We start from the raw sequence: 26,399 nt of genomic DNA, 5'->3' as shown, positions 1-26,399 counted from the left end.
AGCTCCACTTCCCCCTGCATTCTAAAGATGTAGACTTAGGATTGATAACCTTTGGCCACAAAATGTTGGTGCCAGAAGTGTCTCTCTCCCCTTGCACAGGAAAAGAACATGCTCTTCAATAGGCCATTTCAGATTCATTTTAAAACTTACTTGTCACCACTGTTATTTTCTGTCACTACTAAAAGTAATCAAAAGAAAAGCATAGGAATCTGGGATTACCTATATACTTCTAGTTTTACTTTTAGAAGGCGTGCACATGTGATGTGGTGGTGTAATGACATACTGCATTCACGTACTTCTTTCATAAAACCCGTAATGAATTGTGTAATCAACAAAGAATGGTTAATCAATATATTTACAATGTTACTGAAATATTAAATGCACTTCACAAATGGGCTCAAAAACCCAAATGCCTAAACCAAATTTTCTAATGTCACCAATACAATCAGCTAATATTAGAAAAAAGAGCCAATCAGGCAGTACCTGTGGAGAATGAAACTTTGAACTTTGAGACGCAAAGCCTCAGTTTGAAAACACTGTTGTCCTGAAACATTACCTCTGTTTCTCTTTCCAGAGATGCCTGATATGCTAAGTGTTTCCAGATAACAGTCATAGAGCCATAGAACACCACAGCACAGAAATGGGCCCTTTGGCCCATCTAATCCATGCTGAACCATTAACCTGCTTAGTGCCATTGAACTGCATCCAGACCATAGCCCCCCATACTATGTACCTACCCAAACATTTCTTAAATGTTGAAATCGACCCAGCATCCAGCACTTGGGCATGCAGCTTGCTCCACACTCTGATGATCCTCTGAGTGAAGAAGATTCCCTTCATGTTCCCATTAAGCATTCATCTTTCACCCTTAACCCACGAGCTCTGGTTGTAGGCTCACCAAACCTCAGTGGAAAGAGCCTGTTGGCATTTATTTCATCTATACCCCTCATAATTTTGTATACCTCTCTCAAATTCCCCCTCAATCTTCTATGTTCTGGCGAATAAAGTCCTAACCTATTCAACATTTCCCTATAACTCAGGTCCTCAGGTTTCAAAAATTCAAAGTGTATTTATTATCAAAGTATGTATAAGTTATACAACCTTGAGATTTGTTTGTTTACAGGTAGCTACAAAGCAAGATAGAACCCAATTAAAGAAAAAAATAAAAAGAACAACCCCTAATGTGCAAGAGAAAGAAAAAAAAATCATGCAAGCAAAACATTCTGAATCAAATTGAGTCTTCTGATCTGGACCCCGGAGCAGCCGGGGCAGTCTTCATAGCCCAGCACCATGGAGAGAAGTGTGGCTATCGTGGACAGTGAGCAAAATCGGTTCTTGCCTCGGATCCTGACACCCTGTCTTTTCAGCCTATCTGGGCCGGCGTTTAATTTGGTCATACAATGGAACAGCGAAGGGCTCCAGCAAAATCGGTTCTCACCTCCGATCTGGGCTGGCATCTAACTTTTCTAAATAGTGCACTAGGACTCAGCTATAGTGAAGGGATCGGGCCCAGACCACGCTGCCCAGAGGCTCACCCAGATTTCACCACCCAGCCTGAAGTTGTTCTCATGCTCATCAAATCAGCTCAGCACCCGGAGCAACCAACCTCATTGTACAGGCACCAAATCTCCTCGTTCCTGATTTCTCTTGGTTTCCAGAGCAATCCAACCTCACGCCCTGACTCTTTGCATGGGCTTTGGAAGTCCTCTGCCTCAGACATGACTTCTGTTCTTGGCACGGGTATTGTTTTTATTTCAGATTTTGAGTATTTGCAGCTTTTTGATTTTTTCATTTCCAAGTCATCATTTTGAATCTGCGCAGAAATTTCATCATTGCCCTGTCTATATAGTGTAGCAATCTCTGCAAATCCACACCATATCTCAAGTTCTTCTGTGATTGCTTTTTAATCCAATTAATGTTATTTCACACAACAAAGTATTTGCCAAGGACATAACCTGATACACATAAGAGATACTGCAGAAGCTGGAAATCCAGAGAAACACACGCAAAATGCTGAAGGAACTCAGCAAGCCAGGCAGATTACATAGGAAGGAATAAATAGTCGACATTTCAGGCCTCAGCCCAAAACATTGACTGTTTACTTCTTCCCTTAGATGCTGAATGACATTCTGAATTCTTCCAGCATTCTGTGTCTATTACCATAATCTTATTCTTGCAGAAGCTTTGAGTTTAAAAAAATCTGTTATAGGATTCCATTATTAACTCACAAACTGTTCACCAGCTTAGTTGCAGAAAATACTCTTTCCTTATGTTAAACTTCTATCCTCTATGACACTTTGGAGCATGTGTCTAAGCGTGATGTTTGTGAGTGTGTAAGGCTTGTGCGCGCGTGTGTGTATGTATGCCTTCTAGTTCCCTTCTTTGAATCAAAGCAATGTAGCTTATATGAAGAAATACGAAGGGACACGGAAAAACCAGATCTGTGCAGCTAGCTTTAGCCAGACTGTCTACATACTTAATGTTCATCTATAGATACACATATAAAGTATATATTACATATTTACAGTACATGTACTTTGGAAATGGTCAGTCTGGAGGAACAACTATCTGGGGATGGAGACCAGGGTGTGAGAATATTGCTGTTAGCAGTGATGGGGAAGGAAATGAGATTTTATTTAAGATGGGTAAAAGAGATTACTTATCATTAACTGTGAGAGGCTGAGGATTGATAGAAGGACCAAGTGGACATCTACTTTCTAAAGCAGACTCTCAAAGAAATAGAGATGAAACCAAACTTAAGTCTTCTGTTGTTATCTTCTAGCATAGAATTAAGACATTTACATGCTCAGCCTTATTAAAAAAAAACCTTATCTCATACCCCCTCTCCCTACTTTGCCCTCGAAATGATATGGTGGATAAGTTATCAGACCTGACCTGCACCAACAATGGCTTTCTCTCTTGGTCAAAAAAAACAGGATGATATTGTGAAATGGCAGAAAGATAGTGGAAACCAAGGAGTGTAGAGAACCTCAATACGTTAACTTAATTAAAAAAATATTTCGAGGTACAGCATGGTAACAAGTCATTCTGGCCCAAAGAGCCCATGCCACTCTGTTATACCCCAGGGACCAATTAACTTTCAACACAGAAGATTTTGGGATGTGGGAAGGAACCAGGGCACCCACAGGAAACCCACACGGTTATGAGGAGAATGTCTAAACTCCTTACAGCAGGCAGTGGGAATTCAACCTGGGTCGAGGGTGCTGTAAAAACATTATGCTAAGTGCTACACTACTGTGCTACACTCTCTGCTTGGTTAAGCAAGGACCTAAAAGGAAGGGTTCAAAATGCAATTAGCGATTCTAAGGGTAAGGAAGAAATTCTGGCATTTTCACTCCTGACTTATGCAAAAGGTTTTGCTCTCTGTTGCCATGGCAATAGACCTTTCTGGAGTGTGCAGCTACCAACAGCTCGAGTGTACGGGAGAATTGCCAACTGAAATTTTAGTTGGCATTCTGTTCTTAATCTTGTCTGTCTTTGCACATCAGCCAGAGAACCTGCCTGGGGATTGCTGACTGCAATCTGGGCTCCTTTCAGTGCATGTATGACGACTGTTATGCTTTGAAGCTGGCTATACAAGTTACACTCAGTGGCCACTTTATTAAGCACAAGAGAGGAAAAGAGTGTGGTCTTCTGCTGCTGTAGCCCATCCACTTCAAAGTTTGATGTGTTGTGCATTCAGAGGTGCTCTTTTGCACATCACTGTTGTAACTGTTACTGTTGCCTTCCTGTCAGCTTGAACCAGTCTGGCCAATTTCCTCTGAACTGTTCAGAACAGTTGAACGGTTGATGTTTCAGGCCAAGACCTTTCATTGGAACAATTGAAGCACAGACTTTTCCCTGTTCCTCTTTGGATGCTGCCTGATCTGTTGCTTTTCTTCAGCATTTTGTGTGTATTGATCACTATTGGCAGCATTCAGTGTCCAAGGCCTATAATTCTGAAATTTCCTTCCTAATATCCAGCAAAAGGATCTTCCAATAGCCTGTCCTGGTCCTACAATGTAGATGCCATTGCCACAAAAGTGCATTAGTAAGTTCAAATACAAGGCTTAATTTTCATTCAACCATACATCAATACCCATGAATACAGCCAAATAAAACAGTACAAAACACAGTACCATCAGCCACCCACAGCACAAGGTGCACCTAGCGCATATAAGGTATCAGTAAAAAACAAAAAAATATACATCTAAGACCATGAATATTGCAGGAGTCTGCAGTTGAACACAATACAGCTTGTCTTCTGCTGAGCGAACACCGGGGAACAACTTGGATGCCAAGCCAGACTGCCACTGGCGGAGTGAGGTGACTCTGTTGCTTCTCTCCTGGGCAGATGTAAACACGTGACGCCGAGGGTTGAGGCTTTGTCTTCACTACGACTGAGGCAACACAGCTCTCGCATCGTCTGTCCCTACCACCCGTCAATAAATCAGTGAATTGGGCTTGCAGCATTCCACGTTAACAATGTCCGACAGGTTCTTGTTTTCAGAAGTGAAGTAGCTAAGACTATCATTCGCTGTTAGACTGCATGCTGACTTTGTGCTCTGACTCCTTTGATACCTCTCTGATGTAGGCAGCAACACGATCCACATCATATCCAGCTCCTTCACTTTCTCCACCAATGAGTCACTCAGTGATGGTGTAGACCTACTGTACTTTAAGTTCTTAATGTTCAACATGGTCTTGTGATCATGAAAATATGTATAAAATTCAATAACACCTTTGGTTGATCCCGTAGTAATTACTGTGATCAAACACACCAACATCTTACCTGAAGGCCTTCTATTTCTTCAGGAGAGATCAAAGAAATTTGAAATGTCCCCTTTGACTCTCAACAATTTTTATCACTGCATCATAGAAAGCATTCGATGCAGATTGGCTACGGCTTGGTTTGGCAAATCATTAGCCTGTATTTACAAAAATACCACAGAAAGTTGTGGACACACCTCACCACCAAAGACATAGGTAGAAAAAAGGAAGAGGTCCTGCATAGAAAGTATAGTGAGTTAGGCAAGAAGATGATGTGCTGGACCCCCAAGACTATAACCTCTGGATTACTCCCAGTACCATGTACTAGTCCGGGCAAGGATAGGATGATTTGGCAGATGAATGAGTGGCTGAGGAAGTGGTGCAGGGCGCAAGGTTTCAGATTTTTGGATCATTGGGATCTTCTCTGGGGACCTGTACAATAGAATGAATTACACCCAGAGGGACCAGTAGCCTTGTGGGCAAGTTTGTTCGAATTGTTAGGGAGAGTTTAAACTAATTTGGCAGAGGAATGGGAACTGGAGTGATAGGGCTGAAGATGAGGCAATTGGAATTCAAGTCGATGCATTGTGTAGTGAGATTGTGAGAAAAGACAGGCAAATGATAGGGCAAGATTACAGTCAGTCAGTGGGATGAACTGAAATGTACCATATGGGCAAAATTGAAAAGGGTGACAAATACTGGACTAAAGGTGTTATATATGACTGCTCCTGTATTCAGAATAAAGTAGATTATCTTGTCATATGGTTAGATATTGACAGTTATGACATTGTGGGCATCACAGACAGGCAAACAGACAGACAGATATACTTTATTGATCCCGAGGGAAATTGGGTATCGTTACAGTCGCACCAACCAAGAATAGTGTAGAATATAGCAATATAAAGCCATAAATAATTGTGATAATAAGTAAATTATTCCAAGTGGAAATAAGTCCAGGACCAGCCTATTGGCTCAGGGTGTCTGACACTCCGAGGGAGGAGTTGTAAAGTTTGATGGCCACAGGCAGGAATGACTTCCTATGATGATATGTCGGTGGAATGAGTCTCTGGGTGAATGTACTCCTGTGCCTAACCAATACATTATGGAGTGGATGGGAGTCATTGTCCAAGATGGCATGCAACTTGGACAACATCCTCTTTTCAGACACCACCATCAGAGAGTCCAGTTCCAACCCCACAATGTCACTGGCCTTACAAATGAGTTTGTTGATTCTGTTGGTGTCTGCTACTCTCAGCCTGCTGCCCCAGCACACAACAGCAAACATGATAACACTGGTCACCACAAACTCGTAGAACATCCTCAGCATCGTCCGGCAGATGTTAAAGGACCTCAGTCTCCTCAGGAAATAGAGACGGTTCTGACCCTTCTTGTAGACAGCCTCAGTGTTCTTTGACCAGTCCAGTTTATTGTCAATTCGTATCCCCAGGAATTTGTAATCCTCCACCATGTCCACACTGACCCCTTGGATGGAAATAGGGGTCACCAGTGCCTTAGCCCTCCTCAGGTCCACCATCAGCTCCTTAGTCTTTTTCACATTAAGCTGCAGATGATTCTGTTCACACCATGTGACAAAGTTTCCCACCATAGCCCTGTACTCCCTTGCTGATGCATCCAAATATGGCAGAAAACTTCTGAAGATGGCAAGACTCTGTACAGTAGTTGAAGTCCGAGGTGAAGATGGTGAAGAGAAAGGGAGACAGGACAGTCCCCTGTGGAGCCCCAGTGCTGCTGACCACTCTGTCTGACACATAGTGTTGCAAACGCATGTACTGTGGTCTGCCAGTCAGGTAATCAATAATCCATGAACACCAGGGAAGCATCCACCTGCATCACTGTCAGCTTCTCACCCAGCAAAACAGGACGGATGGTGTTGAATGCACTGGAGAAGTCAAAAAACATGACCCTCACAGTGCTCGTCAGCTTGTCCAGGTGGGCGTAGGCACGGTTCAGCAGGTAGACGATGGCATCCTCAACTCCTAGTCGGGGCCGGTAGGCGAACTGGAGAGGGTCTAAGTGTGGCCTAACCATAGGCCGGAGCTGCTCTAGAACAAGTCTCTCCAGGATCTTCATGATGTGGGAGTTCAATGCCACCGGTCTGTAGTCATTGGAGCCACTGGGGCGTGGCGTCTTCAGTACAGGGATGAGGCAGGACGTCTTCCACAGCACAGGAACCCTCTGGAGACTCAGGCTTAGGTTGAAGACATCGTGAAGTTACTCCACATAGCTGGGGGGCACAGGCTTTGAGCACCCTGGAACCGACACCATCAAGGCCTGCAGCTTTGTTTGGGTGGAGATGTTTCAGCTGTCTTCTCACCTGTTCAGCGGTGAAGCCCACCGTGGTGGTTTCAGGTGGGGGAGGGGTGTAGTCATGAGAGCAGGGTGGGGGGCTGTGAGGAGGGGTAGGAGGGGAGAGTGGAGTATGTGTTGGTTGGGGGCCAACAACAGATGAATCATGTGGGGGATGGGCAGGGGCCACAGTGTCAAATCTGTTGAAGAACAAGTTGTTTGTTGGCCCTGTCCACACTGCCTTCAGCTCCTCTGTTGCTAATTTGCCGGAACCCAGTGACGGTCCTCATCCCACTCCAGACCTCTCTCATGTTTAACCATCACAGAGTCATCCATCACGGAGTCATGGTTGAAAGAATATCATAGTCGGGACCTTAACATCCAATGATACACATTTTATTGAAAGGACAGGCAGATAGGCAGAAAGACTGGGGTGACTGTTGGTAAAAATTGGAATCAAATCTTTAATAAGAGGTGACATAGGGTTGAAAGATTCAGAAACCTTGTAGGTAGAGTTAAGAAACTGCAAGGGTAAAAAGAGTCTGATGGGAGTTATATATAGGCCTCCAAACAGTAGCCAGGAAGTGGAAAATATTTTACAACGGCAGATGGAAAAGGCATGATATAAAGGCAATGCCTCAATAGTCACAGGGGATTTCAATATACAGTGAGGTTGGAAAAATCAAGTTGGTGCTGGATCCAAAGACAGACAATTTGTAGAATGCCTACAAGATGTCTTTTTAGAGCAGCTTATAGCTTAGCCCATTCTAAGAAAAATCAATACTGGATTGGGCATTGTGAAGTGAACCAGATTTGATCAGGGAGCTTAAGATAAAGGAACAACCCCTGGATCATGATATGAAAGAATTCACCCTTCAGTTTGAAAGTTCAATATATTAGTATTATAGTGGAGTAAAGGAAATTACAGAGACAAAAGAGAGAAAGTGGCTAAAATTAATTGGAAGGGGACTCAGTCAGAGATGGCAGTGTTGTGTATTTAATATTTCAGTAATATTTGAGTAATATTGCAAATACATTCTTTGATTAAGTGTTATTGTTTGTTTAAATAATTCATTGTAGGTTATATGTAAAAGTATGTGAATGGCCTACGTCATCACACCACCATGTCATATGTGTGCGCCTCTCTTAAATTAAAAATAAACTCAGAAATGGATTCCCAGCTCTGTTTCCTTTCACCTGCTGAAGAGCAGTGAGACCTTTCCGTTAAAAAAGGCACAACAAAATGTTCTAGTTCAAAAAAAAATCAGTGCAGCAGATGTCTCTTCAGAAAGGAGAGAGGAAAGACAGTCATGCTTAAAAAAAGGAAGAAAATGAACCAATTCGTGGGTTCATAAACAATGAGTACCGGGAGATGATAATTATAAATATAAAAAAGAGTAAAATGGCTGGCTGCATCAGAAAAATGTAGTATTTGATTGCACAACGGATAACTGGCTTATGTATACTAAGTGAGTTGAGCTGTATTTTTAAGCAAATTAAATAGCCCATGAGAAGCAGATGCCAATTTTGCTGAGTGCTTTGAGCTTAAAGGCATACAATTTACATTGAAGGTTAACTGCTCAAACAAAACCAGCCAAAATGATCTCTGTTGATATGTAAGGAATACAGGAACATTTAGAATTGAAACCATTGTTGATTGCAGAATGATTTATGTTTTCATAAGCAAAGTGAAAAAGGAAGCAGAGTCTATTTCAGTTAGAATTGAGATTGTCTGTGCATTGTCAGTTCAGTTATGGTCTTAATGTTGCATTGAATGGTCAGTTATTGTTTGGAACCTTACAAGAAATCATTCAAAAATAGCTCCTAATTGAAACAATTGCAGTTACAAGAGCAGTTGAAATAGCTGTATCAATGGAAACATCGGCAACAGACACAACTGAGTTACATTCAAGAACGAAAGTGAACTAAGCAGTAGTTTGCCTAGCCAAACTACTTGCATTACCATTATGTCAGCGGCTGACATACACCAGACCAATGCAGGTTTAAATGTGAAACTTGCAGGAAATGCAGCAAAATAGGACACACACAAAAAGTATGTCAGGCAGACAAAAATAAATGGACTGCACAAGGAAGAGAAAAAGATAAGATATCAAGTAGCAGTTTCAAAAAGAGCACTAATATGCTTGCTGTTGATTTTAAAATAACCTGATAATGATGAGAGTGGCACAAGACTTGGTAGCCTTAACATTTTAAATGTAAAGCTAACAATAGTCAAACAATATGGCTTACACCAGAAGGGAATGACAAATTATCTAAAATGGCTTTGGACTCTGGTTCAGCTGTTTCGGTCATTCCACAAAATAAGTTTGAATGGCATTTCAAAGATACTGAACTGAAGCCTGCAGATATCCAGCATTATGGGGTCGTGATTGGCTAAAATATCTACAACTTGTTTGGAAATCCATCCACTACTTACATGACACATTCCTTGTAATAGAGTTAACAGAAAGAGAACTAAGAAAGGTACTGAATGCTGACACAACTGTGTTCAAGGATGCAATGGAATACTCAAATACTTCAAGGGTAAATAGTGTTAAATGAAAACGTCACACCCAAGTTCTGCAAAACCTGTCCTGTTCATTATACTATCCATGATAAAGTAGCCAGTGACCTTAGATCACATGGAGGCTGAAGAAGTTCCTTCCAAGATCGAGTCCAGCCCATGGGCAACACCAGTGGTCCCAGTAGCCAAGAAGGATGTGTCTGTTAGGACCTGTGATGACTTTAAGTTCACTATCAATGCAGTACTGAATATAGATCAATACCTTCTGCCCGGAATATCTTTGTAAAACTTTTTGAAGGAAAATATTTCAGCAAAGTGGACTTGGCTGAGGCCTACCTACATGTGGAAAGAACAAACTATTTCTCATCATAAATACTCTCAAAGAGCTTTATTACTATAATAGGTTTATTTTTTGGAGTAGCATCAGCACCTGCACTCTTGTCAGAAAGCAAGGCATTCAGTGTTATCAGGGTGATGTCATTGTTACCAGTAAGGATGACAAGGAACATCTCCAAAATCTCAAGGCAGTGTTAAAAATATTAGAAGATTATGGACTCAAAGTACAATGTAATGAGTATGAATTCCCAAGCATCACATACTATGGTCCATCGTTGATGCACAAGTATTACATAATTGTGCTGAAAAAATCTAGACAATGGTGGATGCTCCAAGAATAAAGGATGTGTCACAGTTACAGTCCTTTTTTAGAATTTGCCAATCATTTTAACAGGTTCTTATCAAACCTGACCTCTGTGCTCCACCCCTTGAGCTCATTAATACAGATCAGGAAGAAATGGCAATAAACAAAACAGTGTGATCTGGCTTTCAAATAGTTAAGGGAAATAGTGACATCAGACACTGTACACACACATCATGATCCACATCACCCAGTGAAGCTTACCTGTGACGCCTCACCTTATGTTGTCAGTGCAGTTATTTCATATGTAGAGGCGGGTAAGTTGTTTCCACTGATAGGTGAGACTAGAGCTAGGAGACATAGCTTCAAGAATAGGGAGAGTAGATTTAGGACGGAGATGAGGAGGAACTGCTTTTCCCAGAGAGTGGTGAATCTGTGGAATTCTCTGCCCAATGAAGCAGTGGGGGCTACCTCAGTAAATATATTTAAGACAAGGTTGGATAGATTTTTGCATAGTACAGGAATTAAGGGTTATGAAGAAAGGGCAGGTGGATGGAGCTGAGTCCATGGTCAGATCAGCCATGATCTTAATTAATGGTGGAGCAGGCTCGACAGGCCAGATGCCCGATTCCTACTCCTATTTTGTATGTTCTTATGTTATGAGTGAAGGAAGTGAACACCCATAGCCTTTGCATCATGTTCCATTACTACTGCAGAGGAAAAAATTTGCACAGAATGACAGAGAAGTCTTGATTCTAATTTGGGGCATAAAATGTTTCAACCAGTACCTGTATGAGAGAGAGTTTACCTTAATTTCTGATCATCAACCACTATTGAATATTTTCAATCCACAGAAGGGTGGGGTGCTCCACTAACAGTAGCAGCAGAAATATATCTGTTTCTTGGAAGACACAATTACAAGATTGAATTCAAGAGGACAGCTAATGATGGAAATGCTAATATTTACCCTTTTCCTATTTACCCTTGGAAAAGGAAATACCTGAAAAATATACAAAAGAGGACATACCTCTTGATGTGTTGTCCCTAATGCAAATTGAAAGACTCCCTTTTTTGGCAGAGATAATCGAAGGGAAAACCAGAAAAGATCCCACGGTCTCTCAGGTCTTTGTGACATTGCAAAATGGCTAAAATGTGCAGTAGGATTCCCAGTTCCTCCATTTTTACCATTACTGGGATGAACTTTCCCTTGATGGACGTTGCCTTGTGACGGGATTATGTAGAGACTGACAGCTGTTGTACCATTCAAGCTGAGAGCTAAAGTGTCGGAGGAGCTATAGGCTGGTCAGCTAGGCATGGTCAAAATGAAAGCATTGGCTTAAAGTTTTGTCTGGTGAACTGAAATAGGTCATCAGATCAAGCCGCTTGCCATGCACTGTAAAGAATGCCAATACATCCAGAAGATGCCAAGAGTAGTGCCTCTCCATCCCTGGGAATGGCCTGCATTGGCCTATCAGAGGATTCATATACATTTGCTGGATCATTCATAGGCATAGATTTCTTGGTCGTAGTGGATGCAGCTAAAAATTGGCCAGATGTGTTCCCAATAGCCTTCATTACAGCTTCACCCAATGTTGATGTGTTGATAAGCCTCTTCTCGAAGACTGGTCTTTTAGGATACTTGGTAACGGACAATGAACTGCAGTTTGCTGTTGAACGGTTTTTGTCATTCATGAAAATGAATGGAATAAGACAAATAAACTCTCCTCAGGTTTCCAGCCAGGTACAGGTATGAATTATAACCAACAATTCGATGACAAAATGTGCCATCTTCTTCAGAGATGATGCCTGGTCATGCCTAATCCAGTGGTATTTAAGACATTAGACATATGGCATCTGCACTGTACCACCCAGCTACAAATGGCTTGACAGAGAGTTTTATTCAGATTCTCAAGAAAGCACTGCGAACATTGTCAGCGGAACACACTACGTGGACACTGAATCAGAAGCTCATCAAGTTTCTCATTGCATATCACAATACAGCACACTTCACAACCAATGACTCACAGTATGTTGCTCTCGGGTCATCCCATGCATTCCCACTTGGATCTCCTCAAACTAAATCTTAGAAAAACAGCTGAGACAAATTGAGGGCTCTTCAAAGAAGGAGGTTCAATTTTTCACTCCTGGACAAGCAGTCCTAGTGAGGGACTACAGAGGTGATCAAAAGTGAATACTTGGCGAGATTAAGGACAGACCTGGACCACTTCATTAATCAGTGCATTGAGGCGGAATTTCTTTAGCTAGGAGGTTAATCTGTGGAATTCATTGCCATTGATGGTCGTGCAGGTCAATTCATTGAGTAAATTTGAAGTGTAGGTTTATTGGCTCCTGATTAGTCAAGGCATCAAACGTTATGAGTAAAAGGGAGAAAAATGGGCTTGAGCAGAATAAAAAAAATCTACCATGAAGGAATGGCGGAGCAGACTGGATGGGTTGAATGGCTCAATTCTGCTCCCATGTCTTATGGTCTTATGTCTGTTTCACAGAAGCCAACCTCCTCTTCCTAACATTTGTTAACACTTCTCACTGCCTCAATAATGTAGCCAACATAATCAAACAGCCCATCCATCTCAGGCAAATCCTCTTTTCTTATCTCCTATTGTGAACCATATAACCATATAACATGACTGAGTGAATGACAAGGCTGACATGTCGGTGTTCCAGGATACAGATCCCACAGATATAGCATAGGTACAGGTGAGCGAGGAGAGTGTGCTTCCTTTTGATAAACCATATAACCATATAACAATTACAGCACAGAAACAGGCCATCTCGGCCCTTCTAGTCCGTGCCGAATGCTTATTCTGACCTAGTCCCACCTACCTGCACTCAGCCCATAACTCCCCATCCCTTTCCTGTCCATATACCTATTCATTTTTTTTAAATGACAAAATCGAACCTGCCTCTACCACGTCTACTGGAAGCTCTTCCACACAGCTACCACTCTCTGAGTAAAGAAGTTCCCCCTTGTGCTACCCCTAAACTTTTGCCCCTTAACTCTCAACTCATGTCCTCTTGTTTGAATCGCCCCTGCTCTCAATGGAAAAGGCCTATCCACATCAACTCTATCTATCCCCCTCATAATTTTAAATACCTCTGTCAAGTCCCCCATCAACCTTCTAAGCTCCAAAGAATAAAGACCTAACTTGTTCAACCTTTCTCTGTAACTTATTTTCTGAAACCCAGGTAACATTCTAGTAAACCTTCTCTGTACTTTCTCTATTCTTCTATTCTTCTGGAAGTGAAGAAGATACAAAACCCTGAAAAGACATACCACTAGGCTAAATGATAGCTTCTATCCTGCTAATATAATACTTATTATCCCTTAGAACACTAATATGCATTCTTGAACTTACTATCTAACTTAGTAATGCTTTACGCCTTGTTGTCTCCCTGGACTGTTCTTTCTCTGTAACTGTAACCGTTTTGTCTACATTATGTTATTGTTTTCCCTTGTACTACTTCAATACACTGGTGTATGAAGTGATTTGCATGAAAAGCAACATTTTTCACTTTACCTCTGTACATAGTCATAGAAAATTACACAGTAGAAACTAGCCCTTTGGCCCATCCAGACTATGACAAACCATTTAAACTGCCTAGATCCATCAATCAGCACCCAGACCATAGCCCTCCATACCTCTCCCACCCATGTACCTATCCAAACTTCTCTTGAACAAAATCGTATCCTCCATTTATGCTAGCTGCTCATTCCACACTCTCACCACTCTCTGAGTGAAAAAGTCTCCCCTCATGATCCCCTTAAACATTTCACCCCTCAGTCTTACCTATGAACTCTAGTTGTAGTCTCACACAACCTCAGTGATGGATTAGAGATAGTCAGCATGGCTTTGTGTCATGACTGATTAATCATCTAGAGCTTTTCAAGGATGTTACAAGGAAAGTGGATGAAGGAAAAACAGTTGATGTTGTCTGCATGGCATTTAGCAAGGTCCCGCGTGGGAGGTTGTTCAAGAAGGTTCAGTTGCCAGGCATTCAAGATGAGGTATAATAAACTCATTGAAAAAATTAAATTACATGTGATAATAATAAACCAATTTATCCAATATATTTTTCTTTGATTTTGCTTCACTTAAAGGTCTTGATAGTTTTACTGCAGTTATTACATATCAGTGGAAGATATCATGTTTTGAAAACTGAGCATGTTCATGTTAGGCTTCTTCAGGTCACAGTCGGAGAAAGGCATTTTGGATTGCTATGTATAACTGACCACTTGGATAACATCTTGGTAAGAGTGATTTCAAATAGCTTCTGCATGTAAATGAGCAACTTTTCTGTGCGAGTAACTTGGCAACAGAAGGAAGCCTCTTCGTAGAAAATGGAACTTGCTCAAGTCAAAGGAGAAGATGCAATTTTGATTCAAACCATAGGGATGAGCCTCAGAATAGACCGTCCTCATTTGAACGTTAAGCACCATTCAAAAATACTTGGGAATCCAACAGACTGCTAAAAATGCATTTGCAATCTCAAAAGATCAGCAAAATGCAAATAGAGCAAGTTGAAAATTGAAATGAATTCCAGCCAGATGCCAAAAGGCCAAGCAGCACATCTCGAGCAAAGCATGCCTCCAGGGGCAAAAGTGAGAACATCATTAGTTCCTCATCTAAACCTGCTGAGGAGTGTGCTAAGTCGTACAATAGTATAAGGTCATGTATAAATAGAAATAATAAATGGTAAACTTCATAATTTCCACTCATAAGTGCATATCTGGTACAATATTTTAAGGCATACATGTCCTTCACTTCACACCATCAACTGTCTGAGGAGTTTACACAATTTCTTTTCCTTTTTTTATGCAATAGTTTCAATGCTTTCATTTCCAAAGATTATGCATGGGCAGGTTCAAGTCACATAAAAATTCATTTACCTGAAACCATTTTCATTTCTTTCTGAGGTCAGTCAGCTTTTAGACTGCTGCACTGTGGAAGAATTTACAAAGTGATGTTTTTCTAAACCTTGACACAGAAAAAAAGACACAGAACGTTGAAATCCTATCTTAGCACCTGCAAAGCTGCAGCCTGTTGCTCTTTTCCTGTCATTTCAAAGGAATGTTAAATCCACTTGGATATGCAATGGACAGTGGATCCTCTGTGGCACATGTTGTGGCCTGCCGCAGTAAACATCACTTTCTCAGCTTTCAACCTTCACAAGCATAATAACCTAGAAATTGCCACTCCATGCATTTTACTGGTTTCACATTTGCAAGAATCAGAATCAGAATCAGGTTTATTATCGCTGACACATGTTGTGAAATTTGTTGCCTTGCAGCAGCAGTGCTAAGCAGATCATACAAAAATTACCTCAAATCACAAATAAACAAATAGTGAAAAAGAAGAATAACGAGGAACTATTCATGGATGCATTGGCCATTCAGAAATCTGATTATGGAGGTGAAGATGCTATTCCATGAAGTGTGGGTCTTCGAGCTTACTGAGGATAGTGATGAGAAGAGGACAGGTCCTTGGTGGTGACAATGGATGCTGCCATCTTGAGGCATTCCCCTTTGATGATGTCCTTGAGGGTGGGGCAGGGTGGGGCTGTCTACTGTGCTCAGTTCTGGTTGCCTCACTACAGGAAGGATGTGGAAACAATAGAAAAGGTGCAGAGGAGATTTACAAGGATGTTGCCTGGATTGGGGTGCATGCCTTATGAGAATAGGTTGAGTGAACTCCACCTTTTCTCCTTGGAGGGATGGAGAATGAGAGGTGACCTGATAGAGGTGTATACGATGATGAGAGGCATTGATCTTGTGGAAAGTCAGAGGCTTTTTTCCAGGGCTAAAATGGTTGCCAGAAGAGGACACAGGTTTAAAGTGCTGGGAGGTACAGAGGAGATGTCAGGGGTAAGTTTTTTACTCAGAGAGTGGTGAGTACTTGGAATGGGCTGCTGGCAATGGTGGTGGAGGTGAATACGATAGGGTCTTTTAAGTGACTTTTGGATAGGTACACGGAGCTTAGAAAAATAGAGGGCTATGGATAAACATAGTAATTTCTAAGGCTGGAACATGTTCGGCAAAACTTTGTGGGCCGAAGGGCCTGTATTGTGCTGTAGGTTTTCTATGTTTCTATGTTCATAACGGAGCTGGCTAAGTTTATAAATCTCTGCAGCCTTTTTCGATTCAATGCATTGAAGCCTCTATACTAACCAGTGATGTAGTCAGTCAGAGTGCTGTCCATGTACATTTGTAGAAATGTCCTTGAGTGTTTGGTGACACAGCAAAGCTCTTTAAAGTTCTAATGAAGTATAGCGACTGTTGTGTCTTCTCTGAGATTGCATCAATGGCTTGGGCACAGAATAGATCATCTGAAATTGATGTCGCCCAGTACCTTGAAATTGCTCAGTCTTTTGACTGCTGACCCATCAATAAGAATCATCATGTGTTCCCTCAAATTGCCCTTCCAGAAGTCTACAATCAATTCCTTGGTCTTACTGATGTTGAGTGCAAGATTGTTGTTGCAACACCACTCAATCAGCTGATCTACCTCGCTCCTGCATACCTCCTCATTGCCTTATGAGATTCTGCCGACAACAGCCGTGTCATTGGCAGGTTTATAAATGATGTTTGAGCTGTGCCTAGCCACAGAGTCATGAGGGTAGAAAGAGTAGAGTAATGGGCTAAGCCAGGGGTCAGCAACCTTTACCACTGAAAGAGCCACTTGGACCCGTTTCCCACAGAAAAGAAAACACTGGGAGCCGCAAAACCCGTTTGACATTTAAAATGAAATAACACTGCATACAACGTTTTTTTTTGCCTTTATGCTATGTATAAACAAACTATAATGTGTTGCATTTATGAAATTGATGAACTCCTGCAGAGAAAACGAAATTACATTTCTGCATGCAACAAAAACATTTTGAACTCCGAAAAAAAGACGTTGGGTTGAAAGTTACTTTTAAGTAAAATATTCAATGTCTATTTGAGTCCTTCTTGTATTTATGAAAAACGCCGAACTTAAATTTTCCGCCAGCAGCAAACCAAAAATAACGTCAGCCAGCTGTCATCCTGAAAAATGAAAGGACTATTTCACTGAACAATGAAAAAATATGAATATAAGTAAAATAATAGGCAATTAAAATATTTATCATACTTGGTTAATGGGATTTCTGCTCCTGGACCTCAGCGCACAGCGTCTGCACATCAGGGCTGTATGATGTCACCTTCATCTTTACACAGGATCGCAAGCTGTCATCTGTGAGGTTTTCAATATCACTCCATTTGTGTTTCTGAGCAAGAACGGCCTTCTGACGGGCAACATCTTCAAGGTCTGCTGTCAAGCGTCTAAACTTGGACACCCATATGTCTTTGTCGGCTATGTCGGCCAGTTCCATCTCAAGATCAGGTTGACTCACACCTGCCAATGCAGTCGTATTCAGTAGGGAAGGATCGATGCTTAAGGGAGTGACCGGGAAGGATAATGTGTTTTTTTCCTCTCTGAACTCACAGAAGCGTTTCCCAAACGATGTTTGCATTGCGATGATTGCAGAATGTAAATACTCCGAAATTATCATGTCGTGACCTTGTTTGAACTCTCTCAAATTGGGGAAGTGAGACAAAGTGCCTTTCTGTAAATCTCTGGCAAGCACTGTCAACTTGCGCTCGAATGCCAAAACATCCTCCAACATGTGCAGGGCTGTACGTCCTTTCCCCTGAAGAGCTGTGTTCAGCGTGTTCAGGTGCACTGTCATGTCTACCATGAAGTGTAGCTTTTCCAGCCACTCTGGCTGTTCCAGCTCAGGAAAGGTGAGCCCTTTGCTGCCCAGGAAAGTTTTCACTTCTTCCAGACACGCGACAAAGCGTTTCAGCACCTTCCGTCTGGACAGCCAGCGATAAAAACACGTTGTAGCGGTGTCAGTAAACTGCAGTCAAAGATAGCTTTATTCGAACTAAACAGCCTTGCTTTTAAGCCTCCCTCAACCCAGCCCCCATGGACGCAGATGCTGCAAAAGACGCGTACTCACAAACCCCCGTAGGCTATCTCCCTTAGCCGGAATGCTGGCTAATTGTGAGCCGTTTCGGATGTGGCAGGAAATGTGTCGCTACACTTAGGTTGTACAAGATCACCATAATTACATTTCAAAAGCTAACAAACTAACATAAAATACATTTTAATTAAATACTGACCAATTATTTCCCAAAGCCACAGGGAGCCGCAGCACAGAGGTGAAAGAGCCACAAATGGCTCGGGAGCCGCAGGTTGCCGACCCCCGGGCTAAGCACATGTGATAGTCAGTGAGTAAGGGGTTGTTATTTCTGATCTCCACTGTCTGCATTCTCCCAATGAGGAAATGAAGGATCCAATTGCACAGGGAGGCATTCAAAGAGAATACATTACCTTGTGGAAACCATTCTGCCAACCTTGTTTTGGGTGCCTGCATGAACAAAGAAGATAATCCTTTTGTAGCATTTAGCCTTGTAAATTCCATCACCCTCCTGGGTGGACTGTATCACTTTCCTCCTATTATTATTGGTAAATGTTTTGACCATCAATTCCCAGAAGATAAAAGGGTACTGTGGGCATTTCTTCAAATACAGAGAACTTCCTCAAAAACGAAAAAACTTTTAGACTGTTCGGTGAATGGATTTAAGTTCCTGTTAGAATATATTCCAACAGTGCAAGAAATGTAACTGCTGAAAACTTAAATATACACAAAGTCCTGGAGGAACTCAGCAGATCAGGCAGCATCTATGAAAAAGAGTACAGTTGATGTTTTAGGCTGAGACCCTTTAGCAGTCCTGCTGAAGGATCTCGGCCCGAAATGTTGACTGTACTCTTTCCAGCATCCAGTTTCTTGGATTTCCAACATCTGCAGATCTTCTCTTGTTTGCTGATACCTTATATGGTTGAAACAAAATATCCTTGAAACAATGGATTCCTTGAAAATATCTAAGATTACTGTTTCTGGAAGGCCACTTTCTTGTTTTAGTCATAGAGTCACAGAGAAGTACAGAACAGAAACCGACCCTTTGGCCCATCTAGTATATGCTGAAACATTTAAACTGCCTATCCAAACTTATTTTAAGCATTGAAATCGAGTTCACATACACCAGTTGTGCTGGCGGCTCATTCCACACATTCATGACCCTCTGAATGAAGAAGTTTCACCTCATGTTCCCAGTAAACTTTTCACCATTAGAATCTACCATTACCTTTAGTTGTAGTCCCACCCAACCTCAGGGGAAAAAGCCTTCTTGCTTATCCCCTATCCATACCCCTCATAATTGCATATACTTCTATAAATTCTCTCTTCAATCTTCTACATTCCAAGGAATAAAGTCCTAAACTTTTCAATCTTTCCTTGTAACTCAGGTCTTCCAGTCCCGGCAACATCCTTGTAAATTTTCTCCGTACTTGTTCAATCCTATGGTCTTATAGAGGAAAATTGGATCAGCCGTGAAGAAATGATAGAGCAGTCCCGATAGGATAAATAGTCTAATTCTTCTCCTATACCAAGTAGGATGTAAACTAGCAAAGACAGATTTAGAAGGGAGAGACATCATTTGTGAAATTCACCACTGACTTATTATAAAATGGTAAAGAACTGGATATATTTTCATGGAAACAATATTACTTGTGCAGAGATTCTCAATTAGAGAAAAATTAATATGCATTCTTACCATGCTACAGTGCTATTCCTGTTTATTTTTTTAATCATTAAAAATATTTCAAAGTAAGGAAGCTTATGATTTAGCAGCAGCAGCAGTATTTGAAGGAAGGAAATCATGATTAGAATAAATGACAATGACTTAAAATCTTAAACATGTACACCCATTGTTAGGTAGGTTTTTGTTAACTGCTGATTTGGTCATGGGCATAAGCATAATGAATATAATTTTAATATTTGTTCCTGACAATAAACATTGATGGGCAGTGGGAAGCTGTATACAATGGTTCAGGACGTTTAATAGTGAAATAGACAGCCAGGATGTAGATCCATGAATTCAAGAAACTCCTGTAAGCGCAATGAATACAAATATATCTGCAGAATGACAGCCTAGCATTATAAATAATAAACACAACCACCTTATTCTCTTTGTGGGATATTGCATTCAGATATCTTTGCAGGTACTCCAAAAAGAAAACTTTAAGACTGTCCAGTGAATGGTCTTAAGTAGGTTTCTCAAACAATGCATTCTGTTTATTTATTTGCAATTTTTAAAGCTGATGATTCATCTCAAGATATTTTAGAGATGTATAAATTTAAATTAATGCTCAGTTTCCAATGGCGCTGGTAAACACAAATAGAATCTCAACAAACTGGGGACCCTAGATAGTAAAACAGTAGCAATATGGATTCCTAAATCCAAATAGAATTTATCAGAACTAGAGAGGTTCTGCTGCTATTTGTAAATTGGCAAGCAATCATCGAGATTCCTGAATTCAAACTTTTGGGATTTTCTTAGATACCAACTTCCTTGTGTATCTGCCATCTTAACTGCATTTAATAGGAGCGCCTCTGAGAGCATTCTGACAAGTTACATCTCCATCTGGTATGGGAGTAGTCGAGCATCTGACCAGAAGTCCCTAACAAAAGATTATGAGAATGGCTAAAAGAATAATAGGGGCTCCCTACTATCAATCAGCGACATTTATCAGGAGTGCTGCATACGCAAGGCCCTTACTATTATTAAGGATCCCACCCATCAATCTAGCATCCTCTTTGACTTTCTACCATCAGGCAGGAGACTCCAAAGCATAAAAGCAAGAATGGTCAGGATGGAAAACAATTTCTTCCCTGAGCATTTTAAGCTTTTGAACTCCCTGCTGCATCACATTGAAAATGTCACTGGTTAATCTGTTCTGCACCATACAATATTTAATTTATGTTTATTTATATGTAATCCATCTGTAGATTCCATCCGTACTTTCATAAGTTATTATGTGTTATGCATGCTCTGTACACTGCAGTGTTCTACTCTGTGATTTGGAAAAATATTGCCTCATTTGATGGTATACATGTATATCATGTGTATCAGTAAATGACAATAAACTTGACTTAACTTATCCTTATAACTTTGTATAAATTTATCTCTGTCTCTCTCACATTCTCAATTTCAGAGCTATCATCTTCAGCCTCCATTGATCATCAAATGTAGGGCAACATATTGTGGTTCAATTCCCGATGCTGTCTGTAGTCAGATTGTACATTCTTCACGTGACCACTGTTTCCCCACAGTGCTCCGGTTTCCTCCCACATTCAAAAGACATAAGGTTACAGTTAGTGAGTTGTGGCCATGAAATATTGATGCCAAAAGTGTGGGGACCCTTAAGGGTTCTTTTAATTTAAGCTCCCTAATCACCTCTGGTTCCGTACGGAACATCCATTCCGGTATAGCTGACCTCTTGAATGCTCAACTACAAACTCCTCCAGAAAGAATTACAGATCCCCCTCCCCAATGCCAGCAGTGAGAATCCTCACAGGCATTCAGCAAACTCACTCTCCTGAGATCCTTTACCAAGCTGATTTTCCCAATTGAACTGCATATTGAAATCTCCCATGACTAACATAACATTGCCTTTTTGACAAGCCTTTTCCATTTTCCATTGTAAGCTCTGGTCCACATCCCAGCTACTGTTGTGTGGCCTGTACATAACTGCCATCGGGGTCCCTTTACCTTGCACTTTCCTAACTCAACCTACACAGATTCAGCATCTTCTGATTTTATCTCACTTCTTTCTACTGATTTGATGCCATTCTTTACCAGGATGCCACCCACTCTGTGTATCTTTCAATCCCTCTGATACAACACATGTCCTTGGACTTTCAGCTTCTAACTACAACCAGCCTTCAGCCACGATTCAGTGATGACCACAACATCATACCTGACAATCTTTAATAGTGCAACAAGATTATCCACTTGTACTCCGTGCACTGAGAGGTAGCACCTTGAGTACTATATCTGCCACCCTTTATGATTCTGCATCCCTGATGCACTGGTATTCACGCTGCTGGTTGCAACTTTATCCTATCATCTGCCTGCCCTTCATGACAGTTTGACTGCATGTTATCTTTGCTTTTTATCATTTGTCCTATCCTGAGTCCCTTCACTCCAGTTGGCACCCCTTGCCAAATTAGTTTAAGCCCTTCCCATCAACTCTGAAAAACCTGCCCATCTGTGGTTCATTTGTAACCCGTCACATATACCCAATCACCTCAATAAATACTAAGTTGGAAGTGACCTCATGAACTGGGACAGGAGGCTGAGAGTTGTGAAAAAGAGTCCATTGGCTGATCAGCAGCATATAATAGCATTCGCTATTATCCTCCAACAAAACATGTATTATTAAAGACCCTACCATCCAGGCCATGCTCACTTCTCACTGCTGGCATTGGGGAGGAGGTACACGGGCCATTGTTCCCCCAGCATCAAGTTCAGGAAAGTTATTACCCTTCAGCTGTCAGGTTTCTGAACCTGCATGGATAACTTTACTTATCACAGCATGGACTGACTTTCAAGGACTCTACAACTCATGTTTTCAGTTATTTATTTATTAGTTAACTATCTATCTATCTATCTATTTATTTATTATTTACACAGTTTGTCTTTGCTTGCATATTGGATGTTTGTCAGTCTTTGTGTGTAGATTTTCATTGATCTATTGTATTCAATGTATTGTACTCTATGTATATAACCGATGTGATGCATTTATTGTGTTTTTATTATGTTCATTATGATTGTTGTGTTTTTAATGTGGCATTAGATCCACTGTAACAATCATATCATTCTCCTTCACAATTCTGTGTTGAAGAATCACAACAAACAATGTTGAATCTTGAACTTCGTGTTCTACTGTGATTGCCCACAAGAAAATGAATCTCAAGTTAGTATATGTGACATATACGGACTTTAGTAATAAATGTACTTAGAACTTTGAACTCTGAAGCACCTTGGCTTTTTTATTATCTATAAGTTTGATGCGAAGTGAGAGAGAGTTATAAACTGGGATATAAAATGTGGCTAAAATAAGCCAAGAAACAATCTGTGAGAATGTGATTGAATGGCAACAAATAGATTTGGAAGCTAACCCAAAATCATATTTCAGGTTGTAGCAAATAATTTCAAGCTAGATTGGAATCATTAATGAATATTAATGGAGTTGAGTGATTTCTGGGATCAACCATGATGGAATGACGGAACAGACTTGATGAACGAAATGGCATAATTCTGTTCCTATGTCCTATAGTCTTATGGTATTATAAATACTAGATTTCTTTTTCTAGGTATCATTTTCTTCAGCAAAATAAAGTATGGTACAAATAACAGGTACGGATTTCATCCTTCATGCTTGAATAAAGTTTGGACAAGATTTTCTGTACTTTAAATAAACCTTCTCTGTTGCACATATTCTCTTGTTATCACACAAGTACAGCAAAATAATTAATCATATAAAATGATGCTGTTTGCCTAAATTATACTTTCATTTTAGTGTCGGAAAACCATTTAAAGGTACATTAAGTCTGCACAAAAATATGAATTTAATGTTAGCTGTATACATTATTACAAACCTCTTACTAAATCATCAGAAAATTCCAACGTCTAAGTCAGTTGGGTACAGAGTAAAGAACTTGGTCACATTATGGTACTGGATATGATATAATTATGCACAGCAGTCTCTATGTGAATAACATAAATCATGAATAATTAGTTTATTGCAAAACCCTACCATTAGAAAAATGTGCTCAGATTTAATGTTAGACTGGAGATTTGCAGAGCAGTTTTCTTTACTACAATATTCAAGCAGAAAGAGAAACAGGTAAATTTTCATCATGTATTGAAAATGAACGAGCGACTGCAATAATTGAGTGCAGGAGAATTGTTGTCTCCTGATGCTTCTCGAAATTCAGATACCTTTTTTCACATCCTCTCTGGTTTTTTTTTTGCTTTAGTCTTTCTGTTAATCTCTCTTTACTCGATGCATCATTTGAAAGCCACCAGTGGCGACTACAAGTGGACAGATATGGTCTCCAGACTTTTTCCTCAGATTTCCAGTGAGGCACTCATGCTCTCAAACTTACTTGATTTAGTTTTTGACATTGTTTGTGTTAGTCCCTTACATAATGTTCTGCGCAAGTTCTCTAGACTGGCATTTGTCACACTTTTATCAAATCAGAACATTTTTAAAATTAAAAACCTTCCTTAATCAATGATTTGTAAAGAAATAATAAGCACAGGTTAATACATCTCTAATGATCTCTACCAAAGCTGTGTGGTTTTATACGCAGTAGAATATTATTGCTGAGAGAAAATTTGAAAACAATAATTGAACTTGTTATACTTTCCAAGGATTAGAAGCTTTAAAATCACCTGGACATGGTTTTGTGCTGTAGCATGGAACAATGGTCCATATGTATTTATCATCTCTGTCCATAAAAATGATCCTGGATTAGTTGAAATGAAATAATTCTATCATGCGAGCCCTGCAAATTGAATTTGTCAAAGACATTGTGATGATGTTGTTGAAAATGAAACCCAAATTCAAATCAAATGCTTATCAATGTCTGCTCCTGTATGATTTTTTTTTCTAAGCACCTTTGAAAATCCATGGTAGCAAGTTATTTTGCATTTACTGAATTCAGGGACAGTTAATAGATCACAATCTGTAGTTCAACCAAGAAGAAAATAGAATTGTGTATGCTTTGTTATCTCTATCTTGTGAAAGAAATAGAAATGTAGATAAAATTAATATAAGCCCACATTGCTTTTTAACAGAATGTGGAGTATTTCATAAAAAAAAAGTTCCTGAGTGTGAACAATGCTCTAGGTTATTGAAAAGAGTTCATTGTCTGTTGTATCCAACAATGACTGGAAACTTATGATGGAGTTTTTAAAATGGAAGAACCATTGCACTGGGCCAGTCCCACTCTTCTGGCTTTCAATGACTGGGTCCAGTGGTATGTGTAATTGGAGTTTTCCTTGGTTGCAGTAAATGGTTATAACTTCTTCTGTGCATTGTCATTCCCTTTGCTCTCCACAAAGTGTGCCAGAATCAGCTTCCTGGCCATTGGATCTCACTTTTGATCTGATCCAGCCCATCCACCAGAGCTGACACATCACATACTAAGACAGGGATGTCATGATCTCAGCAGGGGATGCAACCCACCAGCTACCCTCACTTGGTTTAGCTGGTCAAAACACTCAGTGGCCACTTTATTAGTTATACCTGCACACCTTGCTCGTTCATGCCAATATCTAATCAGCCAATCATGTGGCAGCAACTCAATACATCAAAGCATGCCGACATGGTCAAGAGGTTCAGCTGTTCGGACCAAATGCCAAAATGGGGAAGAAGTGACCTTGAGCATGAAATGATTGCTGGTGTCAGACAGAGTATTTCAGAAATGGCTGATCACCCAGGATTTTGATGTGCAAGTCTCTGGAATTTACAACTAGTGGTATGAAAAACAAAAAAATCATCCAGTGAGTGGTAGTTCTGTGGGCAAAAATGCCTTGTTAATGAGAGAGGTCAGAGCGGAATGGTCAGAAGAGTTCAAGCTGACAGTAATTCAAATAACCACAAGTGTGGTGTGCAGGAGCATCTCTGAATGCACAACACATGGATGTGCCACAGTGGAAGAAGCCCACATTCAGTGGCCATTTTATTAAGTACAGGAGATACCTAATGAAGTTGCCACTGGGTGTATATTTTTTATATTATCCACCTATAAGAGAACAGTCCATTATTTATGCAAATTAAAGTATACCTAATCCCAGCCTACTTCATTGCTACCTGTGTCAACAATTGGAAATCTTAAGAAAGTTTTCATTCATCCATCTTCTGGTAGTGTGTATCAAGGACTGAGTATTGAAAAGGATATTTGGTGGTCTTATTGACAATACACCGAAAAAGAATAGTGGATGGTTATTTATTTTATATAATGTGAAGTATTTCATAAACGAAGCAATCCTCTTAGGTCAGAGTGCAAAAGGCAATGTGAGCTTTTTGCAATTAAGAGGAACCTTCAGAGATCCTCAAATGAATGTGCACTGCTTGTAAAACATTCTCTAAGTTTGTCGTAGCCCACAGACATATCCTTGGTTTGATTGAAGCAGAGATTTTACACTCACTAGCTCACCCAGAACGAGCAACCAGAGAAGCTATCTGAATGCCCATGTACACA

At 40.5% G+C, this 26,399-nt stretch overlaps 1 protein-coding gene across 1 annotated transcript; it reads right to left on the bottom strand.

The window, feature by feature from the left end:
- Nucleotides 1-17,033: 17,033 nt before the first annotated feature.
- Nucleotides 17,034-18,473, bottom strand: LOC132384472 (general transcription factor II-I repeat domain-containing protein 2-like). Its single transcript, XM_059955655.1, has 2 exons — nucleotides 17,369-18,473; nucleotides 17,034-17,283 (listed from the first exon to the last, which is right to left on the bottom strand). The coding sequence occupies exon 1, from the start codon at nucleotides 17,973-17,975 to the stop codon at nucleotides 17,373-17,375; it is 603 nt and encodes a 200-aa protein (XP_059811638.1). The 5' UTR covers nucleotides 17,976-18,473; the 3' UTR covers nucleotides 17,034-17,283; nucleotides 17,369-17,372.
- Nucleotides 18,474-26,399: the final 7,926 nt, after the last annotated feature.

This window comes from Hypanus sabinus, chromosome 1, assembly GCF_030144855.1.
Source record: "Hypanus sabinus isolate sHypSab1 chromosome 1, sHypSab1.hap1, whole genome shotgun sequence".
Lineage (NCBI taxonomy): Eukaryota > Metazoa > Chordata > Chondrichthyes > Myliobatiformes > Dasyatidae > Hypanus > Hypanus sabinus.
The sequence above is the reverse complement of the archived record's forward strand: the minus strand, read 5'-3'. Positions and strand labels throughout refer to the sequence as shown.

Coding starts and splice junctions, on each gene's coding strand:
- LOC132384472 (XM_059955655.1), bottom strand. CDS start 17,975: ATGGTAGACATGACAGTGCACCTGAACACGCTGAACACAGCTCTTCAG.